The sequence below is a fragment of the Carcharhinus amblyrhynchos genome, chromosome 9 (assembly GCF_965287045.1).
Source record: "Carcharhinus amblyrhynchos chromosome 9, sCarAmb.v2.hapA, whole genome shotgun sequence".
Lineage (NCBI taxonomy): Eukaryota > Metazoa > Chordata > Chondrichthyes > Carcharhiniformes > Carcharhinidae > Carcharhinus > Carcharhinus amblyrhynchos.
Window position 1 is genome coordinate 53,329,822 of NC_137332.1, and position 20,304 is coordinate 53,350,125.

Genomic DNA, 20,304 nt, shown 5'->3' on the forward strand with positions numbered 1-20,304 from the left:
GCATTAGGGGACATAATAAGATTATAAGGGAAGATTTTATAGGTTGATACAAATGCCAGCTGAAATGATAACTGCCAGTTTGATTTTATAATAATATAGTTTTAGTGCTGCCTCTGCACCATAGATTTAGCAGATGACCTAGTCTGTGAACTCAGTGTAATATTGAAGGAGTGTTTTATGCTCAAATGTATAGTTTTTCCAATTGAGATGTCAAACTAATATATAGGTTCAGATCCTATGGCACAATTCCTATGGGTCAATACCAGAAGGCATAGTTTTAAGGTACGAATCAGGCCATTTAGAGGGTATTTCAGGAAAAACCTTTTTACCCAGAGAGTTGAGAGAATCTGGAATTCCCTATCTGAAAGGGTGGTAGAGGAATTGTACGAAGTCTCTCAACACCCAGGGGAACAAGTTTATTTGGCGTCACAAGCTTTCAGAATGCTGCTTCTTCATCAGATGAGTGGAGGTTACAAACATGGCGTATATAGGCAAAGACACAACTACTGAATGGACACCACACAATTGCCAGGCAGGAGTGTTCCCTTTGAGTAGAGGAGCACTTCAGCATTCAAGGACATTCAGTCTCTGATCTTCAGGTAGGCGTTCTCCAAGGTGGCCTTCAAGATACATGGAAAAGCAGAATCACCGAGCAGAAACTTTTAGCCAAGTTCCACATGCATGAGGACAGCCTCAACGGGGATCTTGGGTTCATGTCACACTACGCATAACCCCCACCATACTGCCTGGGTTTGCAAAATCCTGTTAACTGTCCTAGCTTCAGACAAATCACACCCCTTTAACCTGTGATTATCCCTCACTCCATGCACACTGTTTGTACCTGTAAAGACTCGATTCCTATAAAGACACACATTCCAACAATTCTTTACATTCCAGTCTGTAATTATGTTGCAATTGTGACTTTGCCTATTTATGCCATGTTTTTGAACTTACCTCCACTCACCTGATGAAGTAGCAATGTTCTGAAAGCTCGTGATTCCAAATAAACCTGTTAGACTTTAAGCTGGTGTTGAGACTTCTTACTGTGCCCACCCCAGTCCAACACAGGCATCTCCACCTCATCGTTGAAGAAGCATTTAGATGTTGTGGCACTTGAAATGCCACAACATACAACACTATGGATCAGGTGCTGTAAAATGGGATTAAAGTAGATAGGTGCTTGATGGCCATCACAGTCATGATGGGCTGAAAGGTCTCTTTTTTTTGTGCTGTAAACCTCTTTGACTCTAACATGGATAATCTTCCAATACCCTCAATGATCATTAATAAAAATAGATAAACTGCTTGCAGTATCTTGCTGCCTGGGTTTGTCTGCTGTGTTTAACTACTTGACAACACTTCAAAACGTAAATCACTCTTTCCCCCCCTTTTTAGTTAATTGTCCCAATAACAATCTCAACTTATTTTTCATCTAGAAATTCATAGCATGATCAAAGTCTACATGGTTTTGAAAAGGAAATCTTCTAGATAATCATAGATACCCTACAATGCAGAAAGAAGCCATTTGGCCCATCAAGTCTGCACCGACCCCAATCCCACTCAGGCCCTACCCCCATATCCCTACATATTTGCCCACTAATCCCTCTAACCTACATATCTCAGGACACTAAGGGACAATTTTAGCGTGGCAATCAACCTAACCTGCACATCTTTGGATTGTAGGAGGAAACCGGAGCACCTGGCAGAAACCCACGCAGACATGAGGAAAATATGCAAACTCCACACAGACAGTGACCCAAGCTGGGAATCGAACCTAGGTCCCTGGAGCTGTGAAGCAGCAGTGCTAACCACTGTGCTACTGTGCCGCCCATGTTGTTTGACAAATTTATTAGAAATTTTTGAGGATGTAATCAGTAGGGTAGGTGACAGGGAACCAGCAGAAGGAGTACACTTGGATAAGGTATGACACAAAACTTGAATGCACAAGACAAGGGTTCATGGAGTTGAGGTAATTATAGATGATTGATTCAGAGACAGGAAGCTAAAGATTGGAATGAACAAGGTATTTCCCATTGACAGGCTATGGCTCGAGTGCGGCAAGCATCAGTTCTTGGGCCTCAACTACTTACAATCCATCTTAATGACTTAGACAAAGATGGAGAGTAATGAATGCAAGTTTGCTGATGATACAAAACTATGTGAGAACGCAAGTTTTGAGGAGAACACAGAGGCCGCAAAAATATTTGGAAAGTGGAATTAAAATGAGCGGCCAGTTTTTCCTTTCTTAAAATAAAATTTCCGGTGAGTCAGCCCACTGACTCTCCAAAAGAGCATCTCAACTAGGCCAAACCCCACCCTTTCCCGATAACCTTGCGCATTTACAATGGCCAATCTACCTAACCTACACATCTTTGTATCATGGAGGAAACAGGAACATCCAGAGGAAACTCATGCAGACACAGAGCATAAGAACATAAGAAATAGGAGCAGGAGTAGGCCAACTAGCCCTTCGAGCCTGCCCCGCCATTCAATAAGATCATGGCTGATCTGTCGTGGCTCAGTTCCACATTCCCGCCCTCTCCCCATAACCCTTAATCCCCTCTCTTATCAAAAACCCATCAACCCGCATCTTAAAAATATTTAGCGAGGTAGCCTCCACCACTTCAACGGGCAGAGAATTCCAGAGATTCACCACCCTTTGAGTGAAGGAGAACATGCAAACGCCACACAGTCACCCAAGGCCGTAATCGAACCTTGGTCTCTGGCATTGTGAGGCAGCAGTACTAACTACTGTGCTGCCCTGCCTCTTTTTTTGAGATGATGAACTGAATGGCTTCTTTCTGCACCATAACCTTTCTATAGTTCTATGAAAAAAAGACACTAAATCAATTCGACCACTTATACCTCAAAAATTGCTAAATGCTATACATGGTCCTTGTGCACTATGGTTCATTCTGTTGTTAAATGTGGAAATGCAGCAGTCATTTTGCACTCAGAAAGCCTTCACAAAGAACAGAAGTAAATGACAGTGAGCTCATGGCCATTCACCTACTGCCACAAAAGTCTGATAAGCGAACAGAATATTGGCAGTAGCTTACGATGTTCCTGCTGAATAGGAGAGCCAGCATGGGATGTTCCAGACACTGAGGATCCTGATGATCAGACTGCACCTCCCATTGAAGGCCTCAGTTAAGATCATGGCCTTAGGTAAGTGTTAAGGGATAGACTATTTAGTAAGAAGACAGCTACATCATACTAAAAGCAGCAGATTTGGAAAAGAGATGTCAGACTGTAGTGGAGATTTTCTGCTCTCTTTCCAAAGGGCACCAGATTTTTTAAAAGCCAAAGTTGCAATGGGACAGGTGGCAGAGTGATATTGCGCAATCCAGCCCTTCGATGTTTTTTGACAGCGTCTAAAATATGCCACGAGAAGCCGGCAGTGCAACTGCCGAGTTACCCTCCATTTTTCTCACCGAAGTTGACACTTGGGCAAAAAAACTGATAAATTCCGATGTGTATTTTTGCACAAAGCTTTGATGAGGAAAAATGCACAGATAAATTTCCTGCTTTCCTGCAAATATTGCCATTGCATTTTTTAAATATATCTACTTGAACTACTCAAAGACAGGGGCTTTGTTTCATGGGTCTACTTCAATGCTAAGCTTGTACGAGGCAGTGGTTTTCTAATCTCTCTCTGTATTTAGCTATGGGAAGACATGGTTTCAGCTGAGACCATTGTGGTGCAATACTTCTTCAGGGTATTTCTGCTCCTTGAAAGGTCTCTCACTGGCTTTTCTGGTACTTCAGTGACACCCCTGCTGCGGTACCATTAATATTCTGTTTTCACTGGAGGGTCCATATTGGCAACAGGCTTCTACTAGCAGCCTTATGCGCATTTTATTTTTTATGAGCCCCAAGCCAAGAAAATGGATCTTGATTGGGTTTTAGCAAGACATGTAAAAGTTTAAAGTTTATTTATTAGTGTCACAAGTAGGCTTACATTAGCACTGCATGAAGTTACTGTGCAAATCTCCTAGTCGCCACACTCTGGCACCTGTTTGGGTGCACAGAGCGAATTTAGCATGGCCAACGCATCTAACCAGCACATCTTTTAGACTGTGGGAGGAAACCAGAGCACCCAGAGAAAACCCACACAGACACAGTGAGAGCGTGCAGACTCCGCACAGACCGTGACCCAAGCTGGGAATCGAACCCAGGTCAGTGACGCTCTGAGGCAGCAGTCTTACTCTGCTGGAATAGGAGAAAGTCCAGCCAATATTTGGAGTAGCAGACTGTGGCATTGTATGGTCAAACAAGCAATGCAAATCAAATCATAAATTTGAAACATTACAATTTTAAGATAAACCCAAGACATTTTAGGTCTGATTTTCTTTTCTTTGCTGAAGTCACTGGTGTCAACTGGAAGAACAGAAGGGTCAGTTGGAATTATGATGGCTTCAGGCACATAACTTAAAATATTGGACCAATGCAATGAGATAAAACCTGTCTACATTTACATTCTTAATACCTTGCCAAGAAACTTGAGTGGTACAATGATGGTTATCTCTTGCAGTGAATTGCCGTTCACGGAACTGTTGTTAACATTGGTCATGCACATGACTAAATTCCACATAGGAGCAACATGGCAATTGAAGTTTTTCCAACATAATCACTACATACTCCATACACTACAACGTGTATTGTACATGTTCAATACTGGATCCATTAATTGAGATAAAGTGCAAGTATTCTTGCAAGATGAGAATAGGCTCCTTTTTTAAGCTTATAATTAGTAAACTGTTGTCTTACTAAGTAAAGCACAAAGTCCCAATATGATACACTGGTCATAACTTGTGGAAGCAAACAGGAACCACATGCACAGTTTTATCATATATGCCTGTGTGTTGGCTTGACTTAATGGCACAATTCTTAACTCACATAATTTAAGCTTATACTTCAGAGTGGTATTGAGGAATTGCTGCAATGTCAAAGTTGCCTGTTATCAGGTGATATGTTAAACAAAGGAAGAACAGGATGTTCTCTCAAGAATTCTGTCCAACATTCATCCCAGAACCAATGCCACCAAACATGATCTTGTTGTTTTTTTCATTTGTTATTATCAAGAGGCACTTAAATAGTAGGATATTCAAAGTAATATTCTAACAGTCCTCACATATATCTTTGAGTGAATTAAATACATTTAACACTACATTTAATTATTATTTTCATATAGAAAATTTATACGAACAAACGTGTACGTCCAGGATGTCTCAAACAAGGATGAATTATTCTAAAGTTACTCATTATTGTTATAAAGATAAACATGTGCTAGTGCATGAGCTATAACTGGTTAATCTGATTTCCTGGTCTTGGCTGAGGAATAAATGTTGGTTAGAACACCTGGACAATTCCCAACTCTTCTTCAAAATGGTGTCACGTGACCTTTTTACATTCTGAACAAGCTGACACTTCCATGGTTTAAGGTCTCATCTGAAATACAGCATCTATCATTTCCTCAGTCTAGATTATGTGCTCAGTCCCTGAAGCAGAAGTGTGAACTCATAACTTCCTAACAGAGACAACAGCACTACCACTGAACCAAAATTTTAAAGTTTATTCATGAATAGAGTGAATCTCTTTAATTTGCCACTCTGGACAAATTGATTAAGAAAGATTAAGATTAAGATTGATTAAGAAAAGTTTGGAACTGCAGTCAAAAAATTAAACAATGTGTTATATGCATTAAGGATTGTTTTGATGAAATGACCGTGACTCAAGTTCAGGTAATCTTGAATGTGATGCAAACAAAGCTGTTTTGCTGCACTCAATTACACAACAGATTTAGTTGTGCTGTAAGTAATGCCCAAATCAGTTTACAACATTTTCAGAAGTCACCTGAATGAACTCAGTAGTTAAGAACAAGGAAGATTAAATAGTGTAAGTTTACAGTGCTCAGACATAATATTAAATCTGGCACCACCCATGCTAGTGAACATAATTAGCTCCACTGGAGGTGTGAATTCAGTGAAGCTAATAAAGTGGAATAAAATCAAGACACACAGCCTTATTGAAGTGGAATAGTTGATGTAAAGAAATTTACACCTACCTGCATTTCCTGCTGCGTCCGCAACTTCTCCCTGCCCAGTTCATCTTGCAAATCCTAGCAAAACAGAAAAAAAAAGATTGGTTACTGTGAGGCAGGGCATTCCTTTATTCAGCAATCCGGTAATCCCTGAGAAATTGCACTTGGCCTTGGAGTACAGTTGACATGCTTTAACATTGCAACGGGCAACCTCATTCTTTGTTCTCTCTGTCAGTGGCATTCTCAAATAAAAACAGTAGTCACAAGCATTTCGAATTAAAACATCCATATTCAATTAGTTGGAACAAATATGTTCCCAGAAAGAAAAAAAGATGTGGGACTCCCAACTCACCTCACACTCCTTCCAGATGCCAAAATACAGAGTTAGGCTAAGGCATAAAAGAGCAGCTTATCACTGATATCAGGCCGGCCATTCACACCAGTGGGATTTTCTAGCCCGCTGCAGTGAACAAAGATTTGACTGATTCTCCATCCTCACGAGAATGCAGCAATGGGGCATGAATGGCCAGAGAATTCTGGCTCAGAGCTCAATACGTAGGTCATTCTGCTATTTGGATCTGCTCGGCATTTCAATATGATCATGGCTGATCCTCTATCTCAATGCCATAGTTTTGCACTCTCCCCATAATCCTTGTCATGTTTACAGTCTAGAAAATTTTATCTATTTCCTTCTTAAATATACTTATTCACTTGGCCCCCACAGCCTTCTGTGGTGAAGGATTCCCCAGGTTCACCACTCTGAGTGAAGAGGTATTTCGTCATCTCGTTCTATCTAACCTACTTGTATCCTGAGACTGACTGTTTATTCTAGACCCCCAGCCAATAATGCAGAAAGTCTTGGGAAGTGTAGAAAATGCAAGGATAAAATTGAAAGGAAGTTAGGAGAATAAAGAAAGGGCATAAAAACAAGTAAAAAAATCAAGGAAATCCCAAATATGATTTATAACCTACATAAAAAATAAGAGAATAAGAGGAATGATAAAAAAACAAAAAAACTAGTGTGTGTGTGGAGGCATGATTCTTGATGACTACCTTGCAGTTAAAAATGCAGACACTGTAATTAAGGAGGAGTGTGAAATATTGGATAGTGAAAGGGATTGTACATCTTTGAAGTAGATAACTGAGCAGGATCAAATGAAATGCATCACAAACTGCTAACAGAAGCAAGGCTGGAAATAGCTGAGCTCTGACCATTTTCCAATCCTATTTGGCCACAGCCATGTTGCTGGAGGAATGCTAATGTTGTATTATTGTTTAAAAAGGGAAGAATGGATCGACAGAGTGATTACAAATCAGTCAGCTTAACCTCAGTAGACAACTTAGAGGAAACATTTGAGGAACAGTATATATATCATAGAAGCACAAATTAATGAAGGTCCAGGTGTGCGGGTTAGGTTGATTGGCTATGCTGAACTAAAAAACCTAGTGTCGGGGGTTAATAGGCTAAATACAAAGGGTTACGGGAACCAGGTCTGGGTGGAACTGTTTGGTGCAAACTTGATGGGCCAAATGGCCTCCTTCTGCACTGTAGGGATTCTATGAAAGGGAATGTTTTGTCTGACTAACCTAATCAAATGTTTTGCGGAGATAACAAGTAGGATCAATGAGGGATTGCGTAGTCTATGTGGAGTTTAAGGCTTTTGACAAAGTCCCAGGTGACAGACTGGTCCGAACAAAAAAAGCCCACGAATTGAAGGACAAACAAAAAGTTGGATCCAAAATTGGCCCAGTAGCAGGGACAAAACTATAAAAATGGTTATTTTTGTGACTGGAAGGCTTCCAGTGGGATTCTGCAGGGTTCACTATAGTATCCCTTGCTTTTGTGTTACATTTCAATGATTTAAACTTAAACATAGGGAATTATTAAGTAGTTTTCAAATGATACAAAAATTGGTTCATGGTTGATTGTGAAGAAGAAAACTACAGACTGTAGGAAAGTTTCAATAGACTGAACAGATAGGCAGAAAAGTGGCAAATGATATTCGATCCAGAGAAGTGTGAGGTAATACTTTTCACGAGGAAAATAATGAATAAGTGGTAGGATACTGAGAAATGTAGAGAAACAGAGGGTCCTTGGAGTGTCTGACAGACAAAATACAGGTTTTATGGACAGAGAAAGAGGGAGAGAGAGAGGTGATGGGATAACTTTTCCCCATTTTCTTCACCTCTTGGCTGACTGTGTCAAAACCTATTTTAAGAAAGAGCGTTTTAAAACTTTTGAGTATTGTGACATAAAGAATAGACATGAACAACCTTTCTGGTAAATTTAATTCAAAAGAAAGGATAAATGTTTATTTGCACAATATCAGAAAAATAAATACAACAAACATCCACTCCCTCAAATGCATAGCCATGCATAGAGGGGCAGCATGGTGGCAGAGTGGTTAGCACTGTTGCCTCACAGTGCCAGGGATCCAGGTTCAATTCTGGCCTCAGGTGATTGTCTGTGTGGAGTTTGCACCTTCTCCAATTGTCAGAGTGGGTCTCCTCCGGGTGCTTTGGTTTCTTCCGACACTCCAAAGATATGTGGGTCAGGATGATTTGCCATGCTAAATAGACCCTAGTCTCAGGGAGACTAGCAGGGTAAATACATGAGATTATGGGGATAGGGCCTTTGTGGGATTGTTGTCGGTGCAGGCTCAATGGGCCAAATGGCCTCCTCCTGCATTGTAAGGATTGTATGATAAACACAAGAAAAGATGAATCCAGAAATGAGACATGCACTTAGATTACTAACAGAGTAACAACAAACAAGTAATGTGTTTTTTTAAAAACAGTCCTGTAAGATGAAAAGGATTGCAGGCCTGAATGATTCACATTTTGTCCTTTAAGACAAATGGAGGTTGAAGTTTCTGGGCTTTCATTCAAAACTGTGGCCATGTTTCGACAGAGAAAAAATATAGTCTTGCAGGTGACAACAAATTGGCTCTTTTCATTGCCTGAGATTACTGAATTTTAAAGGCAGGTTTCTTTTATTATTTGTTGCCTGTGTTCCCTTTGTGCTGCTGGTGCCAGACTGTTTTGCTGGTTTCCATTTTGGTGTAGTAAAGTGCTAATATCCCCCTCTTACTAGTATTGGTCGTATGATGCAGTTTTAATGTACCTATTGTACACGGAGTGGACTGGGGCAAAGGTGATTAATGCACAATGGGAGGAATCAGGGGAGGGGGGCAAGGTACAGGGAATGATTGCTATACTATCAACATACCAGTTTAATTAGCTCACTAAAAGCCCTACTTGACATTCCATCTTCAGTGCCGACAGGTCTGGTGGCCATTGTCTTTTAAATCTCTTCCATTGAGATGGTAAAGAGCAGGCAACTTGCACCTGGAAAACCTTATTTTAATTTTACGTAGCTTCCCAGTCATTTTGTTTCTCTGTTTGTCCAGAAACTTCACCTGACTTTCTGGAAATCACTTTGAGAGCGTACAGTGTTCGTTATTCCATGTAGCTGAGCCCACTGCCCTATTATCTTTATGCACATGATGTGACCATCACATCTCCCCGAAAGAAAAGGGAAATTCCTTTGTATTTCATTTTTTGTTTTGTTACCTCACAGAGAATAAAAGGAAAGATAAACACAACAGCATTCATTCATACTCAGTCATTCGCAGGAATTCCTTAAAGTCATGGTCATTAACCTTCTACAACTTGTAATATTTGCTAGTTCTGAATGAGCAACCAATTTGTTACAGATTGGGATAGGTGGTGGGATAATCTTTCCCTGTTATTTGTCATCTTGCAATTGACTGCAACAAGTGCTGTGACTTAAAATAACAGACATCAACAGGCTTTAAGATAAGTTTAAATATAAAAAAAGGATAAATATTTATTTACATATATAGGATAAGTAAATAAGGTGGTTAAGAAGGCATACAGGATACTTTCCTTTGGTATTCAAAGCATAGGCACAAGGAGGTTATGCTAAAACTTCATGAAGCTTTAGTTTGCTCATAACTAGATACAGCTCTGGTCATCACATGACAACAGGATGTGTTTGTATTAGATATGGTGCACTGCAGATTTATGACGATGTTGGATTAGCTGGCCTTTTGTGCTGCAGTGTTAAATATACAGAACCAATTCATAAGAACATAAGAAATAGGAGCAGGAGTAGGCCATCTAGCCCTTCGAGCCTGCCCCGCCATTCAATAAGATCATGGCTGATCTGTCATGGCTCAGTTCCACATTCCTGCCCTCTCCCCATAACCCTTAATCCCCTCGCTTATCAAAAATCCATCAACCCGCATCTTAAAAATATTTAGCGAGGCAGCCTCCACCACTTCAACGGGCAGAGAATTCCAGAAATTCACCACCCTTTGAATGAAGAAGTTCCTCCTCAACTCCGTTCTAAACCACCCCCTCTTTATTTTGAGGCTGTGCCCCCTAGTCCTACTGTCCTTTCTGAGCGGGAAGAGTCTCTCCACCTCTATCCTATCCATCCCATTCATCATCTTATACGTCTCAATGAGATCTCCCCTCATTCTCCTAAACTCTAATGAGTACAAGCCTAGTTTATTCAGCCTCTCCTCATAGCTCAACCCCCTCAACTCCGGCATCAGCCTAGTAAACCTCCTCTGCACTCCCTCCAAGGCCAAAATATCCTTGCGTAAGTGCGGCGCCCAAAACTGCACACAGTACTCCAGCTGCGGCCTCACCAATGCCCTATACAGCCGCAGCAAGACCTCCCTACTTTTATATTCAATCCCCCTCGCGATGAAGGCCAGCATCCCATTCGCCTTCCTGACCACCTGCTGCACCTGCGAGCTGGGTTTTTGCGACTCATGCACAAGGACCCCGAGGTCCCTCTGCACCGTCGCCTGCTGCAGTTTTTCTCCACGTAAGTAATAATCCTTCCTACCATTATTCTTACCAAAGTGGACCACCTCGCACTTGCCAACATTAAATTCCATTTGCCAGTTCCTGGCCCATTCGCCCAGCCTATCTAGATCCTTCTGCAGACTCTCCACACCCTCCGCACAATTTGCCTTTCCACCAATTTTGGTGTCATCAGCAAATTTCGACACCATACACTCAGTTCCCTCCTCCAGATCATCTATATAAACGGTAAATAGCTGAGGCCCCAGCACCGACCCCTGGGGCACTCCACTAGTCACCATCCGCCAATCCGAATAGCACCCATTGACCCCTACTCTCTGCCTCCTATTTGACAACCAGTCCGCTATCCATGCTAACACCCTACCCCCAACTCCATGCCCCCTTACCTTCTGCAATAACCTCTTGTGAGGTACCTTGTCAAACGCCTTCTGAAAATCAAGACAGACCACATCCACCGGCTCTCCTCTATCCACCGCCCTAGACACATCCTCATAGAACTCCAGTAAATTTGTCAGACACGACTTCCCTTTAACGAAACCGTGCTGCGTCTGCTCTATCAAGCAGTTCCCCTCAAGATGCCTCGCTATTTCCTCCTTGATGACGGATTCTAACATTTTACCTACAACAGACGTTAGACTAACAGGCCTATAATTCCCCGCCTTTTGCCTGGCACCCTTCTTAAACAACGGTGTAACATTAGCCGTTTTCCAATCTTCCGGCACTTCCCCGGAATCCAGTGACGTCTGGACCACCTGCAGGCTGGGTTTTTGCGACTCATGCACAAGGACCCCGAGGTCCCTCTGCACCGTCGCCTGCTGCAGTTTTTCGCCACGTAAGTAATAGTCCTTCCTACCATTATTCCTACCAAAGTGGACCACCTTGCACTTGCCAACATTAAATTCCATTTGCCAGTTCCTGGCCCATTCGCCCAGCTTATCTAGATCCTTCTGCAGACTCTCCACATCCGCCGCACAATTTGCCGTTCCACCAATCTTGGTGTCATCAGCAAATTTCGACACCATACACTCGGTTCCCTCCTCCAGATCATCTATATAAATGGTAAATAGCTGAGGCCCCAGCACCGACCCCTGGGGCACTCCACTAGTCACCAACTGCCAATCCGAATAGCACCCATTAACCCCCACTCTCTGCCTATTTGACAACCAATCCTCTATCCACGCTAACACCCTACCCCCAACTCCATGCCCCCTTACCTTCTGCAATAACCTCTTGTGAGGTACCTTGTCAAACGCCTTCTGAAAATCAAGACAGACCACATCCACCGGCTCTTCTCCATCCACCGCCCTAAACGCATCCTCATAGAGCTCCAATAAATTTGTCAGACACGACTTCCCCTTAACGAAACCGTGCTGCGTCTGCTCTATCAAGCAATTCCCCTCAAGATGCCTCACTATTTCCTCCTTGATGACGGATTCTAACATTTTTCCAACTACAGACGTTAAACTAACCGGCCTATAATTCCCTGCCTTTTGCCTGCTACCCTTCTTAAACAATGGCGTAACATTAGCCGTTTTCCAATCTTCCAGCACTTCCCCGGAATCCAGCGACATCTGGAAAATAACCACCAAGGCATCCACTATCACCTCCGCCATTTCTTTCAGGACCCTCGGATGCATTCCATCCGGTCCTGGGGACTTGTCCACAATCAGTCCCTCCAGTCTGTCGAGCACCGCCTCTCTAGTAACAATAATGTCATTAAGACCCTCCAGTCCTACCACCTTTCCATCGCTGACACCTGGCAAATTATTCACGTCCTCCTCCGTGAAGACCAGAACAAAAAAGTTATTCAAGACCTCAGCCATTTCCCCATCCCCTACCACTAAGTCCCCCCTCTCACCAGCCTCTTCCTTTTTATATATCCATGTATTTATACATTTTGCAGATGTTTTCTACATTGGTCTCCAGCAAGCTTATGGAGGTTTTCACAAAATAATAATAATAAAACAAAAGATGATCAAGATACATGGAGGTTGTTATGGTGTCATCTTCTGATCATCAGCAAGAAAAGATATCAACGGAATGGAGAAGTTTAGCTGTGAGGAAAGGCTGAGATTGTTTTATTAGGGATGGGAGAGACCAATGGGAGATTCAATTGAGATGTTTCCCCTCCCCCTCCAAATACGTCAGGTCTAGATAGAAAGAGCTTATTTCCATTAGTAGAGAGGCCAATAGCCAGAGGACAGATTTAAAATAATTAGCAGAACAATTGCTAGGCTGTTGAGAAGAATGCTTTTCCCTCAGAGGGTGGTGGGGTTCTGGAACTCATTGCCTGAAAGGATGGTAGAGACACAAATCCTCAAGGTATTTAAGTTAAAATACTTAGATATGCACTTGTAGTGCCGTAACCTACAGGGTTGTGGACCAAGAACTGGAAAGTGGGATTAGACTGAATAACTCTTTTGCAGCTGGCACAGTCAAGATGGGCTGAATGGCTGCCATCTGTGCCATAAGTATTCAACATTCTTTGTGAGTTGCTGTTGGGTTAACTGGCCTTTTGTGCTACGGTGTTAAATATACAGAACCAATTCCATGCATCTATACATTTTGATGTTTTCTGCATTGGTCTCCAGCAAGCTTATGAAGATTTTCACAAAATAATAATGATGTTGAAATAAAAGGTGAGCAAGATACATGGAAGTTATTATGGTGTCATCTTCTGATTGTCAGCAAGAAAAGATACCAGATAATTCTCCTGCACTTAAACCCTTGCATGAGAGTTCCAAAAGTTTTCAGCCTATTCCTATACAGAACATCAAGCAGAAGCAAGTTACTTATCTGTGGAGGACAGAGTGTTTTACTTCAGCTTAGAGTGACCAAACTTGGAGAAGTTTGTAACAGGAACTAATGTTGCACCCAGTTCTATATGGAACTGGCAAAATAATATCAGCCTTGATGTGGAGATGCCAGCGTTGGGCTGGGGTAAACACAATAAGAAGTCTCACAACACCAGGTTAAAGTCCAACAGGTTTATTTGGTAGCACAAGCCACTAGCTTTCAGAGCGCTGCTCCTTCAACAGGTACATGGGATTTCAGTTCACAAACAGGGCATGTAAAGACACAAACTCAATTTACAAAATAATGGTTGGAATGCGAGCCTTTTACAGGTAATCAAGTCTTAAAGATACAGGCAATGTGAGAGGGTTACGCACAGGTTAGAGATAGGTATTGTCTCCAGCCAGGACAGTTGGTGAGATTTTGCAAGCCCAGGCAAGTCACGGGAGGTTACAGGTAGTGTGACGTGAACCCAAGATCCCGGCTGAGGCTGTCTTTATGTGTGGGGAACTTGGTTATCAGTCTCCGCTCAGCGACTCTGCATTGCCATGTGTCGTGAAGGCTACTGTGGAGAATGCTTCCCTGAAGATCAGAGGCCGAATGCCCATGACCGCTGAAATGTTTCCCAACACGAGGAGAACACTCTTCCCTGGTGACTGTCGAGTGGTGTTCATTCATCCATTATCATAGCGTCTGCATGGTCTCTCCAACGTACCATACCGTGGGACATTTTTTCCTGCAGTGTATCAGGTAGACAACATTGGCCGAGTTGCAAGTGTATGTACTGTGTACCTGGCGGATGGTGTTCTCATGTGAGATGTTCACGGCACATGATAATGCAACATCGCTGAGCAGAGACTGATAGCCAAGTTCCGCACACATGAAGACAACCTCAACTGGGATCTTGGGCTCATGTCACACTATCTGTAACTTCCACAACTTGCCTGGGCTTTCAAAATCTCACTAACTGTCCTGGCTGGAGACAATACACATCTCTAACTTGTGCTTAACCCTTTCTTCACTCACGTTGTCTGTACCTTTAAGACTTGATTGCCTGTAAAGACTCACATTTCAACCATTATTATGTAAATTGAGTTTGTATCTTTATATGCCCTGTTTGTGAACTGAAATCTCACTCACCTGATGAAGGAGCAGTGCTCTGAAAGCTAGTGGCTTGTGCTACCAAATAAACCTGTTGAACTTTAACCTGGTGTTGTGAGACTTCTTAAAGTAATGAGAAACAGAGCAAAATGAAAACTAAGTAATGAGACACAGTGAAAGGTATCATGCACTTAATTTCTTGATTGTTACTGCAAAACATAATAAACATTCAATAACAAAGTAGCTGAATAACATATTGTCTGATATTATTAATGGCATTTCTAGTCACAAGTTTAAGGAGAGATTTATTGACCAATGTGTCATAGACTTGAGAACATATGAATCATCAGTTATTTACTTGGTAAATTAGTGCCTCCATTCATAGAGCTCCACATAATGGGAATGTGAATCAAGAACTAAAGCTTGGAGATTAAGGTATTCTGTTCATCAAAGCAAGTACGGTAGTTTCTAACTTCGTGCGAGTCACTTCAATGACAAAAAGGACCAGGAAAATATAAAAAAGAGCTATCAACTCTCTGTTGCTCATTTTGCATTCTTACACAAAGACAAGATGTACATCAGTTAAGAACATAAGAAATAGGAGCAGGAGTAGGCCATCTAGCCCTCCGAGCCTGCCCCGCCATTCAATAAGATCATGGCTGATCTGAAGTGGATCAGTTCCACTTTCCCACTTTCTCCCCATAACCCTTAATTCCCTTGTCTACCAGAAACCTATCTACCCGTGACTTAAATATGTTTAGCGAGGTAGCCTCCACCACTTCAACGGGCAGAGAATTCCAGAGATTCACCACCCTTTGAGTGAAGAAGTTCCTCCTCAACTCTGATCTAAACTGTCCCCCCTTTATCTTGAGGCTGTGCCCTCTAGTCCTGCTATCCTTTCTCAGCGGGAAGAATCTCTCTACCTCTACCCTATCCATCTCCCTCATTATCTTATACGTCTCTATAAGATCCCCCCTCATCCTTCTAAACTCCAACAAGTACAGACCTAGTCTATTCAGTCTCTCTTCATAGTCCAACCCCCTCATCTCTGGTATCAGCCTAGTGAACCTCCTCTGCACTCCCCCCAAGGCCAATATATCCTTGCGCAAGTGCCGTGGCCAAAATTGCATACAGTACTCCAGCTGCGGCCTCACCAGTACCCTGTACAGTTGCAGCAAGACCTCCCTACTTTTATATTCTATCCCCCTCGCTATGAAGGCCAACATTTCACTTGCCTTCTTGATCACCTGCAGATTGGGTGTTTGTGACTCATGCACAAGGACCCCCAGGTCCCTCTGCACCGTAGCATGCTGCAGCTTTTTGCTTCTTAAATAATAATCCCTCCTACTATTATTTCTGCCAAAGTGGATAACCTCACACTTGCTAACATTATACTCCATCTGCCAGGTCCTTGCTCACTCACTCAGCCTATCCAGATCTCTCTGCAGACTTTCCACACCCTCCATGCAATTTGCTTTTCCACTCATCTTCGTGTCATCAGCAAATTTCGCCACCCTACACTCAGCCCCCTCCTCCAGATCATCTATATAAATGGTAAACAGTTAAGGCCCTAGAACCGATCCCTGCGGCACTCCACTAGTCACCAACCAGAATAGCACCCATTGATACCAACTCTCTGCTTCCTATTAGATAGCCAATCCTCTATCCATGCTAACACCTTACCCCCAACTCCGTGCATCCTAACCTTCTGTAGCAACCTTTCGAGAGGCACCTTATCAAACGCCTTTTGAAAATCGAGAAACACCATATCCACTGGTTCCCCTTTGTCTACTGCACTAGTCACATCCTCATAGAAATCCAATAAATTCGTCAAACACGACTTCCCCTTAACAAATCTGTGCTGCGTCTGCTCGATCAAACCATTCTTTTCTAGGTGCCTCGCTATTTCTTCTTTGATGACGGATTCTAGCATTTTTCCAACTACAGACGTTAAACTAACCGGCCTATAATTCCCTGCCTTTTGTCTGTTACCTTTTTTTAAACAGCGGCGTAACATTAGCCGTTTTCCAATCTTCTGGCATTTCCCCGGAGTCCAGCGAATTTTGATAAATAAATCACCTCTGCCATTTCTTTCAGAACTCTGGAATGCATTCCATCCAGTCCTGGGGACTTGTCCACCATCAGTCCCATTAGTCTATCAAACACTACCTCTCTAGTGACAGTAATCGCATTTAGGCCCTCAACTCCTCCCATCCTTCTATTGTTAATATCCGGCGAACTATTCATGTCCTCCTCCGTGAAGACTGAGGCAAAGAACTTATTTAAAGCCTCAGCCATTTCCTCATCGCCCACAGCTAAATCCCCTCTCTCATCCTCCAAGGCTCCAACATTCATTCTAGCTAGCCTCCTCCTCTTTATATATTTGTAAAAACTTTTACTGACATTTTTTATATTTAGTGCTAGTTTAGCTTCATAGTCTATCCTTCCTTTCTTTATCACCTTCTTAGTCATTCTTTGTTGATTTTTAAATCTTTCCCAATCTTCTAATCGCCCACTATTTTTAGCCACTCTGAACGCATCAGCTTTTAGTTTAATACTCTCCTTCATTTCCTGCGATAACCACGGCTGGTTATCCCTTCTCCTGATGTGGGTATGCCGGTGTTGGACTGGCGTAAACACAGTAAAAAGTCTGACAACACCAGGTTTTAGTCCAACCTATTTATTTGATAATATACTCACAAGCTTTCGGGGTTAGCCCCTTCGTCAGGTGAATGGAGAGTTCTGGCCTCAGACAGAGCATATAAAGCACAGACAGTTTAGAGATTACTGATTAGAATGCGAATCCTTACACCTAACCTGCTGTTCAAGACCTGAAGTGGCTGATAATGTGAGTGGAAGGAGCACTGATCACAGTTTAAAGAGATGTGTATTGTCTCCAGACAGTACAGTAAGTGAGGTTTTGCAAACCCAGGCAAGTCACTTGCCGTGACTGTGTAAGGATTCGCATTCTAATCAGTAATCTCTAAACTGTCTGTGCTTTATATGCTCTGTCTGAGGCCAGAACTCTCCATTCACCTGACGAAGGGGCTAACCCCGAAAGCTTGTGAGTATATTATCAAATAAATAGGTTGGACTAAAACCTGGTGTTGTCAGACTTTTTACTATCCCTTCTCCTACAGTCCTTCTTTACCATCAGAATATATTTCTGCTGAGTACTGAAAAAGATCTCCTTAAAAATCCTCCACTGTTCCCCAGCCGCCCTACTAACCAATCTGCACCCCCAATCCACATTCGCCAATTCCGCTCTCATCCTATTATACTCTCTTCTGTTCAAACAGAGGACACAGGTTCGGGACCCTACTTTCTCATTCTCCATCTGCATCAAAAATTCAACCATATTATGATCACTCATCCCAAGCGGATCCCTCACAAGAGGATCCCTAATTCTACCTGCCTTGTTACACAACACCAGATCTAAGATAGCTCGCTCCCTCGTAGGTTCCATCGCATACTGTTCAAGGAAACTATCCCGATAGCATTCCAAGAACTGTCCCTCAAGCCCACCGCGTCCGACTTGGGTCATCCAATCAACATGCAGATTAAAATCCCCCAAAATTAATCGTCGTTCTGTTTCTGCACGCATCAATTATTTGCTTGTTTATAGCCCGCCCCACCTCAAAGTTATTATTTGGAGGCCTATACACCACACCCACCAGTGTCCTCCAGTTATCACCAGTTATCTGTACCAAGCTGCTGCAGGCCCAGTTTCTAGTGATGATGATAACAAATGACTGCAACAGGACATATATAGTAGCAGAATGGGCAGACATGTGATTGATAGAATTCAATATACAGAAGTGTACGGTGATGCATTTTGGCAGAAGGGATAAGGAGAAGAAATATAGACATTATGGCATAAATAGAGGAGAGTTGGAGAGACTTTGTGCATAGATCTTTGGAGGTGGTTGGGTATATTGGGGGAATAACTAACAAAGCATATGAGGTCTTGAGCTTCATAAATACAAGTCTTGAGTACAAAAGTTTATAAAGCTCTGGTTGGACTATAACTAGAGCATTGCACTCTCTATAAGAAGGACGTGAGAGTCCATAGGAAGGACATGAGGGTCCATGAGAAGGTGCACAGGGGAATTAGCAGAATGGTTTCAGGTCTGACCAGGAACTCATTGCCAATCAGAATGATAGAAGCAGAGACACTCATTAATTTCAAAAGGAAATTAAATAGGCACTTCAGAGAAATAAACTTATAGGGATAGTGGGGAAATGGTACTAACTAGATTACTCCAAAGACAGATGCCTTGGACTCGATGAACCCAATAGAGTCATTATAGCACAAAACAGAGCTATCGTCAATTAGACATGTGAGGGATGGTAGCGGTAGTGTAATTTTTGAGTCAAGCCATCTGGGGCAGAAACCATGACAGAACCGTTAGTGTAACCTGAGGGGTTAAACGCTAAGACCAGCAGATGATGAAACACGCAGAAAAAGAAGAAAATAAAAACATGAGACTGGCAGGCGCTCGGGGTCTTCAGCATAGCCTAAAAGAGATTTACACCATATAAAATAAATGGGTAAGCAATTTACGGGACAATGAAAAAGAGTTAGCTGAATTGATGAGAGGTAAAACGATTTAAGCCTTAAAAGGGGTGATTGGATTAGAGTTAATGGGATGTCAACAAGGGAGGAGATCACTCAGTAAAGAGATTAAGGAGTGGTACCCAATAAAGAAAGGAGGGCTGTCCTATTGTTATCTAGGAAAAATGTATATAAACTAAGATTGTGTAAAGCAAGGTGTGTGTACCCACGGGACGGCACCCTTTCTTGCAAGATCGAATAAACCGACAGTTAGCTGAACTCATCCGTGTATTTGATTCAAGGGGGGGAATCATAAAGTGAGTATCTGACCGTTTCTCACAATTGGGGGCTCGTCCGGGATCTGGAATTATAACGGGGGTTTCCCTCGACTAGACCAAATCGATGGAATAAGACGCGTCTAGTGTATATTTACATGTAAAAACGTCGTTTTGGTCTGGGAGGAGGGGAATCTGAAACCACTCAGTTGAGATAATTCTGGACCCTGGAAATCACACGGATGACTTCTATACACTAGGACTGCTAGGACTGTGACTGAAATCTGTGAGAGGGTATACACATCATTGGAAGAAGTCGGACAACTCCGTGCACGGATCAAGGTAAGAAATTTCTCTCCCGGGAATTCGGCTGATTAAGGGTGAGAGTCATTTTCTTCCTTGACGACTTTATGGTTATGACAGTTTGATCTGAGGGCACAAATAAATTAACTTGTGTCCAAGACGACAACTGAAGACTAACCATGGGAGGTAAACCGTCCAAGAGTAAGGATGGGAAACCGGGAAATAATAATGATGAAAAGGGAATACCCCCCGACAGTCCTCTGGGGATACAGTTAGAAAATTGGGATGGGGACCGAAAAACTAAGGACTTAAAAAAGAAGGTTATGATAAAATATTGTTGTTTTGTGTGGACGAAGGAACCAATCCGGAAACCA

General features: G+C 42.4%; 1 protein-coding gene across 1 annotated transcript in view; it reads right to left on the reverse strand.

The window, feature by feature from the left end:
- Nucleotides 1-20,304, reverse strand: part of pde4dip (phosphodiesterase 4D interacting protein) — a 445,155-nt gene that overhangs the window by 179,890 nt on the left and 244,961 nt on the right. The window contains exon 9 of the mRNA XM_080195665.1: nucleotides 6,068-6,121. Coding sequence (XP_080051791.1) covers nucleotides 6,068-6,121 — 54 coding nt within the window. The remainder of the gene's footprint in view (nucleotides 1-6,067; nucleotides 6,122-20,304) is intronic.